The following is a 12,593-nucleotide window of genomic DNA, read 5'->3' on the forward strand; positions in this document are numbered from 1 at the left end:
GTTTCACACACGACTTACTATGCATTTATTTTACACCGCTACCTCGGGTAATGGATTTATTTCATCCTCACTAGCTCGGTGCTCAGCCCGCGGATAAATTGCTGTGAACGCAGAGCCCGGCGTTGGTGGTTCCTTGGTGACGTCATTAGAAGGCGCAGGCTGTGAGAGTGTGTATGTACTGACAGGAAGGATGGGAGGTAGGAGAGCTCTGCATTATGTTCTGAAGATCGGTGACAGGGGCCAGACAGCCTGTTTCTTCAGAGATGTCCTGGGGATGAAGGTGAGGGAATGACAGGCCTGTGTGCTGGCTGGGTCTTGTATACTTCTTCCAGGGTGCTGTATAAGGCATGACAACTTCACTGACTTAAAGAAAAGTTTGCTTACCAATACACTAGTGGCTGTTTGTCAGCTCAAAAGCAGCCTGCTTGTGAAGCAATGCACTTTTCTAGATGACTGTAACACTACCGGAAACACTCCTGGAATGTTGCACAGTATTATTATTTTTATTATACAGTATTTATAAAGCGCCAACAGTTGGCTCAATGCTGTACATTACAATGAGAAACAATACATGCGATAGTACAATAATAAAGTGCGATACACGAGGGGTTCGAGGGCCCTGCTCCTTGGAGCTTACAATCTAGGAGGGAGGGGATAATGGTACGGGAGGAAATGGCTGCGGGGGATGGAGTGGTTGGAAGGGGTGGGAGGGGGTGGGGTAGGCTTCCCTGAAGAGGTGGGTTTTCAGGGTGCACCTAAAGGAGAGGACAGTAGGTGATAGTCTGACGGATTGGGGTAGGGAGTTCCAGAGGATGGGTGACACCCTGGAGGCGGGCATGGGAGGAGGAGACCAGGGAACTAGAGAATAGGATGTCTTGTGAGGAGCGGAGAGTGCGTGCTGGGTGGTACTTGGATATTAGGTTGGTGATGTAATTTGGGGCAGTATGATGGACAGCTTTGCACGTCAATGTTAGGATTTTGAATTTGATCCGTTGGGCAATTGGAAGCCAGTGGAGGGACTGGCAGAGGGGGGTGGCGGAAACGGAGCGGTTGGTAAGGTGAATGAGTCTGGCTGCCGTATTCAGGATCGACTGAAGCGGGGATAGCCAGCGGCGAGGCAGGCCAGTGAGGAGGGAGTTGCAGTAGTCGAGTTGTGATATGATGAGGGAGTGGATGAGCTGTTTAGTGGTTTCTGGGGTTAGGAATGGGCATATTTTGGCGATGTTGCGGAGGTGGAGTCTGCATGAGTTTGTGAGTGATTAGACTTGGGGCTGGAAGGATAGATTGGAGTCAAGTATGATACCAAGTACTCTGGCCTGCGGGATACAGTATCTTTGTTGTGGCTTGCTGGATGTCCAGAATATCATCACATCTGCGGTTTTAAGGCATTTTTTAATTCTGGAAGCAGCCAAAAGTCACAGGGTGCTAAGTCAGGAAATACGGTGGTTTGTTCAGTTTCAGAATGAATTTCTGAGCCATGAAGTCACAAACCCCTAGCCCACATTCACACTAATGTGACTTGTCATGCAAAGTTGCATCCCATGTCTTTCAATGGCCCTGTTCTCAGAGATGTTCCTGCAGTACTTTTGTGTATCTTTATTGCGACTTGCATTGCGATGTATCCATGAAGTGGAAGCAAGTCTCAATGAACTTGCACAACATAGTCTGACTTGAAATGGTTGTAAAGGCTCAAGGTTTTTTACCTTCATGCTTTCTATGCATGAAGGTAAAAAAACCTGTGTGCAGCAGTGCCCCCAGCCCCACCTACATAATCTCCTAAGCCCCCTCTTGATCCAGCAATTTGCACTGGAGTCTCGGCAGTGCTGGGACTCCCTTTTCTCATTGGCTGAGACAGAAGCTGGAGCCATTAGCTCCCACTGCTATCAGTTACAGGCAGTGAGGAGAGAGGGCGTGGGGCCGAGCTTTAGCTCCATGTGTGAATGGGCACACAGAGCAGCTGGTGCCCCCATAGCAAGCTTCTTACTCTGGGGGCACCCAACAGGAGGGAGGGGCCAGGAGAGCCTGTGGAGGATCAAAGAAGAGGAGGATCTGGGCTGCTCTGTGTAAAACCACTGCAAACAGCAGGTAAGTATAGACATGGCTGTTTTTTTTTTCTTCTTTAAAAAAGAAACCTTTAGAATCACTTTAAAATCATACGGCTTCGGGTTCACATTGGTGTGAAGCAAGGCTTAACGCATCCTTGTTGTGGTTGAGAATCCACTTATGTGGCTAGAGTTCCAGTCCTTTCCTCTCACCGTATGAGAGTTTGCATTCTATGCATTAAGGGAAAAAAATCTGGGCACAGTTTCCCCCTCAACCCCTCTTTTACTTACCAGAGCCCTCTCTTGATCCAGCAATGTGCATGAGAGCTGCAGCTTTCCTGGGTCTCTCTCTCTCCTGCTGTCAATCACAGCCAGTGAGCCAATCAGGGTAGTGCTTGAGGACAGGGCCAAGCTACGCTCTGTGTGAATGGACAATGTCCATTCACGGGAGTATGGCTCGGGAGTGAGCCTGCTCGAGTGCCCCATAGCAAGAGGCTTGCTATTGGAGGCATTTGTCAGGGGGGAGGAGCCAGGACTGCCTGCAGGGGACCCAAAAAGAAGAGGATCAGGACTGCTCTGTGCATTATAACCTTTAAAATCATATTAAGAGGAAAGCACCAGTATAATGGGGCACTCACCACTGATCACCAACATTAAAGGAGCACTTGCCACATTAAGGTGGCACTAACTACAGACCACTTTATCTGTAAGCCGTTCTGTAATACATAGCCCTAACCCGTGGGCTCGACTTTTAGGGCCTGGAGAAATGTGATGCATCAGTTTTTTTCAATTTGTTTCCATGTATAGAAATAAAACACCCCACTGATTCAATTACTTCCAAAATACAGCTCTATCTGTATGTTCAGTAGTTATAGAAAAGGATCACCCCCTTCAAAATAATCACATTTTGTTGCTTTGCAGCCTGAAATGAATCTCAAGAGTTGGAAAAAGGATCCCCCCTTGTGTCAGTATTTTGTCGAACCACATTTTGCTCAATTACAGTCTTTAGACTGTTGAGATTTGTCTCACTAACTTTGCACATCTAGACTTTGCAATATTTGCCCACTCTTCTTTGCAGAACCGCTCAAGTTCAGTAAAATTTTGATGGTAACCGTTTGTGAACTGCAGTCTTCTCATTCCACAGATTTTCAATGGGGTTTAACCACTTGCCTACAGGGCACTTCTACCCCATTCCTGCCCAGGCCAGTTTTCAGTTTTCAGTGCTGTCGCACTTTGAATGACAATTGCGCAGTCATGCAACACTAACCATAAGAAATTTTTATAATTTTTTTGAGACAGAGCTTTCTTTTGGTGGTATTTAATCACATCTGGGTTTTTTATTTTTTGCTAAACAAACCAAAAACAACTGAAAATTTTGAAAAAAAAAAAGTTTTTTCTTAGTTTTTGTTATAAAATTTTGTAAATAAGTGATTTTTCTCCTTCACTGATGTGCGCTAATGAGGCTGCAGTGATGAGCACTGATAGGTGGCACTGATGAGGAGGCACTGATTGGCAGCACTGAAAGGCAGCTCAGATGGGCTCTGGCATTGATGGGCACTGAGATTTGGCATTGATGGGCACTGACAGGTGGCACTGCTGGGGCTACACTGATCATCAGTGCCCTGATGATCAGTGTACATGTCCCCTCTGAGGAATGCCAGTCACCGACTCTCCTCTGCTCTCGAGCTGTCAGCGTGACAGCTCGTGAGGAGAGAAATGCCGATAACCGTCGTTTCCCTATTTACATGTGATCTGCTGTGATTGGACACAGCTGATCACATGACTGAGCCGACATCTTCGGCTCTTTCCCTTGATCGGTGATCCACTGTGTCCGAGTGCCGTGCACACCCAGTTAGAGTGGGATGACGTCCTCCCAGAACGAGAGAACCGCCTTGCGCCCGTCATTACCTTATCTGCCGGGTGGGAAGCGATTAAAGTGTTATTAAACCCAGGACCCTGCATTTACTATATCTGTCCCCCATAACATAGAAATGCAGTTATTTTAGTAAATATAAACCGCTAAATGCCTTTTCTCATCAGCAGTTAGAGCAGTCTTGTGACTTCTATTAGTGTCCAGCAGAGCACTGGTTAAAGCTTATAGCAATATTATTCTCCTCTTAATGTCCTATTAGACTGCAGGACCCCTGACCCTCTGTCTGGACATTGCTGATTGGCCCTGTGCTGATCACATGCACTCCCCAAAAAAAACAAACTTCTCAATACAGACCAAACTGAGCAAGTGCAGTTTTCTCCCAAGGCTCTGTTCCATCAGGAGATGAGTGGGGTACAGTGGAAGAAGGGAAGGATCAGAGAAGACATCCTTTTTACACAATGCAGAGGATTAACCCCTTAAGTTCCAGTCAGTATAACAAGCATGCTTTACTGCATATATACACTCATCAACCTTTTTTTGAGGTACACCATTTCAATTGTTTGGTAACACAAATTGCTAATCAGCCAGTCACATGGCAGCAACTCAGTGCATTTAGGCATCTAGACGTGGTGAAGATGACTTGCTGAAGTTCAAAACAAGCATCAGAAGAAAGGAGATTTAAGTGACTTTGAATGTGGCATGGTTGTTGCCAGATGGGCTGGTCTGAGTATTTTAAAAACTGCTGATCTTCTGGGATTTTCATGCACAACCATCTCTAGGCTTTACAGAGAATGGTCTGAAAAAGAGAAAATATCCAGTGAGTGGCAATTGTGTGGAGGAAAATACCTTGAGGTCAGAGGAGAATGGGCACACTGGTTGGAGATGATAGGCAACAGTAACTCAAATAACTACTCATTACAACCAAGGTATGCAGAATACCATCTTTGAATGCACAACATGTCGAACCTTGAAGCAGATGTGTTACAGTAGCGGAAGACTACTTCGGGTGCCACTCCTGTCAACTAAGAGCAAGAAACAGAGGCTACAATTTGCACAGGCTCACCAAAATTGGACAACAGAAGATTGAAAAAAATGTTGCCTGGTCTGATGAGTCTCGGTTTCATCTGTGACTTTCAGATGGTAGAGTCAGCATTTTGGGTAAACATGAAAACGGATCCTTCCTGCTTTGTATCAACAGGTCAGGCTGGTGGTGATGATGTAATGGTGTGGGGGATAATTTTGGCATACTTTGGGCCCCTTAGTACCAGTTGAGCATTGTTTAAATGCCACTGCCTACCAGAGTATTGTTGCTGACCATGACTACAGTGTACCCATCTTCTGATGGCTACTTCCAGCAGGATAATGCACCATGTCACATAGCTCAAATCATCTCAAATTGGTTTCCTGAACATGACAATCAGTTCACTGTACTCCCAATGTCCTCCACAGTCACCAGATCTCAATCCAAAAGAGCACCTTTGGGATGTGGTGGAACGGGAGATTCACATCATGGATGTGCAGCTGACCAAACCACAGCAACTGTGTGATCCCATAATGCCAATATAGACCAAAATCTTTGAGGAATGTTTCCAACACCTTGTTGAATCTATGCCACGAAGAATGATGGCATTTCTGAAGGCAAAAGGTGGTTTTGCTGTGTGCTTTGGTTCATTGTCCTGTTGGAAGGTAAACCTTCTTCCCATTGACAACTTTCTGGCAGAGGGCAGCAGATTTTCCTTGAGGAATTTGAGGGTATTTTGACCCAACCATTTTAAAGGGGGGTGATTCTTTATACTGTAGACTGTATATTTCCCTCTATTGAATATATAAGTTTGTTATATATACACTGTGATGGACAGCAGAAATATTATTTTTGTGTTTTGTTAACACGTGTGGCCAACAGTCAGCTTGTGTGCTTTGTTTTTAATTTGAAGTTCCTGTGCCCCGCAGGGGGTGGTAGGTGAGAGTTATCCCAGTAGGGAGCGCAGACATCATGGTGTCTTATGGCTGTGAAAAGCCAGACGTGTCGGCACTGGGTGCTTGGGGCTTGGTCAATTGACAGGGCCATATACTGTCCCTATGTGGGGAAAAAGACTCTTAGAATGGGAGAGCTTGAGTCAGGATGGACAGAGCCGTTCATGGCTGAGACCTAACTTCGAGATGCATTGAACTGTGCTTTCCTTTGTGCACTGCTGGGACTTGTGGTCCTATATTGCCTGTGTAGTCTTGAAGCTGTGGCCAAGATACAAAGCCCACTGAAGACCCGTGAGGAGTTGGTGCCTATGTGCCTAGACTTCCTCTGCTGAGGCCACTGCTGGCTGGTGAGTCCCTGGACCGCTACCCTGTAAACTGACCTCCTGCCTGCCAGAGCTACCTTCTGCTGTGTGCCCTGATTATCCTGCCTTCTGCTGAGTTCCTGGACCTCCTTCTTGCCAGAGCTGCCTTCTGCTGTGTGCCCTGATTACTCTGCCTGCCAGAGCTTCCTTCTGCTGTGTGCTCGGATTATCTTTGCCTGAACTGCCCCTCTGCTGTGTGCCTGGATTGCCCATTGTCTGCCAGCCTGCCCTTCTGCTGTGCCCGGATTATCTTTGCCTGAAATTCCCTGTTGTAGCCTGGACTTCACCCATTACCTGCCTGAACTGCCCCTCTGCTGTGCCCAGATTATCTTTGCCTGCCTGCCCTTCTGTGTGCTTGGATTATCTTTGCCTGAACTGCCCCTCTGCTATGTGCCCGGATTGCCCATTGTCTGCCAGCCTGCCCTTCTGCTGTGTGCCCGGACTTGCCCATTGTCTGTCTGAACTGCCCTGTTGTAGCCTGGACTTTACCCCTTACCTGCCTGAACTGTCCCTCTGTTTGCCCTGGACTTAACCCTTGCTGCACCGATCAAGTGCCCCAAATCCCTTAATAAAAATCTTGTGTGCCCACTGCTCTCCGCGCGTGTTCTCTCTCACCTACACCTCCGTCACATACACTTGTGACAGTTCTGTCAGATTTGTGTCATAAACCTTACCAACATGTATGTGAAGCTACCATTTGTCACACTACCACAAGACAGGTTTCTAAATGGAATTTACAACCTTTTTTTTTTTTTTTTAATTAATTTCAGGGTATATTTGCATCTTCCATCGTGTTTCAGAGTTCTTGGCGCACAATAGGCGTTGTAGTTCCACAGGCTGTCAAGGCCGATCTACAATGACTTTTCATATTAGAGACTGCAGTGTTGTACAACAAGGAAGCTGGCCTAATTCCAGGCCCGTTCAGAAGGCTGATGATAACCTAGTGCTGACTTATTACTTTGTGTGTTCACTGAACTTGTGCTGCACACATTTTGTAGGTGCAATTTCGTCAACTAATGCTTGTGCTATGTATAGATTTATAAATAAATGCTGCGCTGCCACTAGTGAATTAAAAAGTGCCACAATCTGTTCGTGATCGTGGCCCACAATTAAATAAATGTGACCTCTGTATGATAGATGAAAATAAAATTTTAAAAATTGGTGGTCTTAATGTACCCCTCCATGTGTCCCTATGACTGGGGGAAATTATAACATTCCTATATTCCATGCGTGCTTAAACCAATGCTTTAAACCTGTGTTAATTTTAGTGAGATAATGTGCAAATGTTGCATCAAACATGAATAACAATATTCCCAAATTGAACCAATATCAATCAAAACATAATGATAATATACATAAGTCTAGTGCATCTGTTTAAGTATTAGAGCCCCCGTGCACCACGACATCATGTCATATGACGAAACGCATAGGGTGGGGCTTGACAGTGCCACTTTTGTCTCTTGAGAGGGAATACAGAGGATTGCAGTGTCTTTGGATTTTAAAGTGCCATACACATGTTGTACATGTGCAATTTTTTTTTTATTCAATAAAAGCAATATTATGCTATGGAAGCTCTTCTTTGATGTTTTTCACAGAGGTGGAGGAGTATTATGGATGATTTGGAGTGTTTTCACATATGGAGTCCACAACCAGTGAATAAAAAGGCATCAAGAATATACAGGCAGCTGATCGGCGTGCCGAGGCGCCAAATGTGCACTTTGACCTACCCATATATTAATAGTAAAAAGGTCCAGTCTGAGCATGTAGGCCCTTTTACAAAATAATCTAGAGTGGGTGACTGGGGACAAAGAGAAGGCAAATTTTATTAAATACCTTCTTCAGCTCTGTGTACACAAAGGGGCATGGGCGAGCTCTTGTCCATAATGGGCATGGTATTGACACCGCTCCAGATGATCCACATTGGCTCACTATTGATATGGTCTAAAAAAATGTAGACGGAATAAAGGTGAATAAAGCACCTGGACCGGATGGCATACACCCACGGGTCCTTGAAGAATTGAGCTCTGTTATTTCAAAGCCATTGTTTCTAATTTTTAGGGACTCTTTAATGACTGGCATAGTACCACTGGATTGGCATAAGGCCAATGTGGTGCCAATATTTAAAAAGGGGTCAAAATCTTTACCAAGTAATTCTAGACCTGTTAGTTTAACTTCTATAGTTGTGAAAATACTGGAGAGTTTAATAAAAGACCACATAGATGAGTTCTTGCAGGAAAAAAATATTTTACGCAACAGACAGCATGGATTCATGAAAGACAGAAGTTGTCAAACAAATCTGATTTCTTTTTATGAGGGGATGAGCAAAGAGGGGTGGATGTGGACGTGGTATGTTTGGATTTTGTAAAGCGTTTGACACAGTTCTCCACACACAGCTAATATGTAAGGTAGAGTCTATGGGCTTGGAAAAATCCGTATGTAAATGGATAGAAAACTGGCTAAAATATTGTATTCAAAGAGTTGTGGTTAATGATTTATACTCTGGTCTAGGGTTGTCAGTGGTTCAGTGTTGGGACCCTTACTCTTTAACCTCTCTAGCGGTCTGATTATGTCCATATTGCTGTGCTGAAAGCGGTACATTCTTTTGCATGGAAATTTGTTTGTTTTTTTTTTTTTACTGTAGGCCTGTAATTTTTAGGAATAACTCACTGAAATCTGACCAAACAAGAGTCTAGTAAACATCCCGGGTATGATAAAATTTGAAACCCGAAATCATAAAAAAAATACTAATTTAATTCAATAATATAGTCAAACCAAAAACACTGAAATTTGAAATATAGCGCCAAGTTCACACATCACTGAGCTTAGCAGCAAAATCGTTTTCAGTGTCTGACGAATTTCCCCACAAATCATCACTCAATTCTGCAAGTGGTTCTGATTTACTATCGCTGTATTCTAGCTGGTCTAAAACCGCTTTTGACATAATGGGACGCTTTTTGGACGCCATGGATGTTTTCTAGTTTCCAGGCAGAAAGAACAGTAAAAATGCAGGCAGGGCACAGGACAAAGCAGTAGGGACAAAATGTATGTGAAATGCTTTGATACAGTAATTTCCCACTGGTTCTGGCCCCTGTATGTCTTGACGCTCACAGGGACCGGAAGACGGATGCCGGCATCAGCTGGAGGACATGGCCAAATTGCAAGAGGGACATTGCGGGAGCGAAGGACAAGGTAAGTGATCGAGGGATCCTAGAGCAACGTTGTGCATAGGAGTGTAGCTCGGGGTTACCGCTTTTGGCACTGATAATTAACCCTGAGCTACACTCGAATACCGCCAGGGAGGTTAATATATGTATAAACGATATAGGGTCTGGGATTAAAAATACCATTTCAGTCTTTGCAGATGACACCAAGCTGTGCAGTGGAATAACGTCCTTACAGGATGTCTCCAACTTACAAGCCAACCTCAATGCACTGTTTAATTGGGCAACTATGTGGCAAATGAGGTTTAATGTTGATAAATGTAAGGTTATGCACTTGGGGGCTAAGAATATGTATGCATCATACATCCTGGGGGGGGGGGGGGGGTACAACTGGGGGAATCAATGGTGGAGAAGGATCTAGGAGTTCTGGTAGATCACAAGCTTAATAATGGCATGCAATGCCAAGCTGCATTTTCTAAAGCGAGCAAAATCCTCTCTTGTATTAAAAGAGGTATAGACTCCAGAGAGAGAGAGATCATTTTACCCCTGTACAAATCATTAGTAACACCTCATCTGGAATATGCAGTTCAGTTTTTGGCACCAATTCACAAAAAGAACATTGGGGAACTGGAGAAAGTACAGAGAAGGGCAACCAAACTGATAAGAGGCATGGAGGAGCTCAGCTATGAGGAACGATTAGAGGAACTGAATTTATTCTCTCTTGAGAAGAGGAGATTAAAGGGGGATATGAACAACCTGTATAAATACATCAGTGGTTCATATAGTGAACTCTGTGTAGAGTTATTTACCCTGAGGTCATCACAGAGGACAAGGGGGCACTCTATGCATCTGGAAGAAAAGAAATTTAATCTCCAAACACGGAAAGGTTTCTTCACAGTGAAAGCTGTGAAAATAACAATAGACTCCCTCAAGAGTTGGTTCTGGCCAGCTCAGTGGACGGCTTTAAAAAAGGCCTGGATTGTTTCTTGCATACACAGAATATAACTGGATACTAACATTTATAGATAAAGTTGATCCGATTGCCTCTCGGAGGATCAGGAAATCTTTTTATTTCCCCTGCAGGAGCAAATGGGATCATGCTTTGCTGGGTTTTTTTTTTTTTGCCTTCCTCTGGATCAACTGTGGGTATAGAATTTTTATATATATATATATATATATATATATATATATATAATTTTTTAATTTTTTTTGGTTGAGCTGGATGGACATTTTTGTCTCTTTCAGCCAGACTAACTATGTAACCTATGAAGGTGGTCAACATCTTGGGATAAGTGGGGCTCTGGAGGGGGAGCACTAAGTGGAGCATTCAACTTTTACGGATAAGAAGATTGATCACCGAATCACTTTGTTTCACGTGTGGATGGAGGAAGTGTTTCACATTGGGACTTTAAATATTTGGATGTAGTGGTGCACGGGGACTCTAATACTTATAACAGTTGCACTGGATTTATGTTTATTATCATTATGTTTTGATTGATATTGGTTCAATTTGGGAGTATTGTTCTTCATGTTTGATGCACCATCTCAATAAAATTAACACAGCTTTAAAGAGTTGGTTTAAGCACGCATGGAATATAGGAATGTTATAATTTCCCCTTTCATAGGGACACACGGAGGGGTCGGTACACTTTAAGACTACCGATTTTTTTTTTTTTTTTTTTTTTTTTTTTTTTTTTTTTTTTTTTTTTTTTTAATTTTTTTATTTTTATGTTCATGTCATACACAGGTCACATTTATTTAATTGTGGGCCACTATCACGATTGTGGCACTTTTGTAATTCATTAGTGGCAGCGCAGCATTTATTTATATGTTGTATTCACACATTTGTTTGCATTTTAAACTTGTTACTCATTAAATATAGTCCACTGCGCAGGCTCCATTTTATACATACAGTGTATAGATTCATTGGCAATAAAAAGAATTGACCTACTTTTTGAGTGACTTGATGCAGATCTGTAGATCATATTAATGTATTGGAGACAATGGGAGTGTCCCAATGGGACAATTTCCCCTCATCTAATGCTGTAAAGGCACAACAGGAAGTGATAGCAAATTCCCACTCAGCTGTCAGCAGAACAGTTGTCTCTTATCAGATGATTTTCCCCTTTCTCCTGATCTAGTTATAACTGTAAAATTGTTGGATCTCTCCTCACTCACTGTCCAAGAGACAGTGGTCAGCAGAATGAGTATAACCCCTAACTGACACTCATATATACGAGGGGAGTTCAAGTCAAACCGGGACTTTTTAATTTTACAGGTGTAAAAAGGGATGCTAACGTGGAGGTACTACTCGCAGTGGTAAGTGGAAAGTGTGTCCTGATACTGATAGGCGGTGCACATGTTGCGGTCCAGTCCAGAGACCGTTTATCAAGATGGCAGACAACAGTATTAGTGTATGCATGGAACAGCATGTGGTGATTAAGTTTCTTGTAAAGGAAGGCGTAAAACCTGCTAAGACATTTTGAATGGTGTAAACGTTTCAAAGATGGCCATATGTCCATCAGTGACGATCCCGGCCGTGGTGGTTCCCAGGCCACAGCAGTCATTCCTGTGAACATTCAGCACTTGGAACACCTGATCCCGGATAATCACAGCATAACCTGTTGTGAAATTGCACAAGAGACGAATCTCTCTGTGGGCACTGTGAACACAGTGATAACAAAGTGAAGCAGGCTGTCCTAGAATGATTCACACTGTCAGATCTTTCTATGCTGAAGCTTTCCAGGCATTATTTTATTGCTGGTTTAAGTGTATAAAAGTAGCACATGAGTATGTAAAAAGAAAAAAAAAGTATGAATTTTTATTATAAACTTCAAGCCCTGATTTTCACTTGATTGCCCCTCGTACATTACATAACTTGTCATTCTATTGTAATGTATTTTGACACACTGCATATTTTGTTGATGCTGTAATAAATGAGTCTATTCTTTATAAATATGAGTATATTACAGAATATTGGCTTCAGTGTCTGTCATGCAGACATTGGTCATCAAGAAAGATTGTAAAGGTGAATCTCTATAAATGGGACATAGACCGCAAATAAAAAAAATCCTACAATATCAGAGGTTGTAACCCTTTCCTATACTATCCAAAATAAAAAAGAAATGTTGGCTAGAGATCCAATTCACATTATAAAATGGCTTGTAGGAATTATACATAG

The 12,593-nt window shown here is 43.2% G+C and overlaps 1 protein-coding gene across 2 annotated transcripts in view; it reads left to right on the top strand.

Moving 5' to 3' along the window:
• The first annotated feature begins 17 nt into the window (after nt 1-17).
• GLOD4 (glyoxalase domain containing 4) overlaps nt 18-12,593 on the top strand; it is a 45,658-nt gene continuing 33,082 nt past the window's right edge. Inside the window, exon 1 of one of the 2 annotated variants that reach the window (XM_089668448.1) lies at nt 18-280. In XM_089668448.1, the coding sequence (XP_089524574.1) occupies nt 191-280 (90 nt within the window). In that variant the 5' untranslated portion in view covers nt 18-190. The remainder of the gene's footprint in view (nt 281-12,593) is intronic. The other variant, XM_089668447.1, reaches the window with a different exon arrangement.

The sequence above is a fragment of the Staurois parvus genome, unplaced genomic scaffold, assembly GCF_062004578.1.
Source record: "Staurois parvus isolate SC_StPar_1 unplaced genomic scaffold, SC_StPar_1.0 ptg000058l, whole genome shotgun sequence".
In the NCBI taxonomy this organism is placed as follows: Eukaryota; Metazoa; Chordata; class Amphibia; order Anura; family Ranidae; genus Staurois; species Staurois parvus.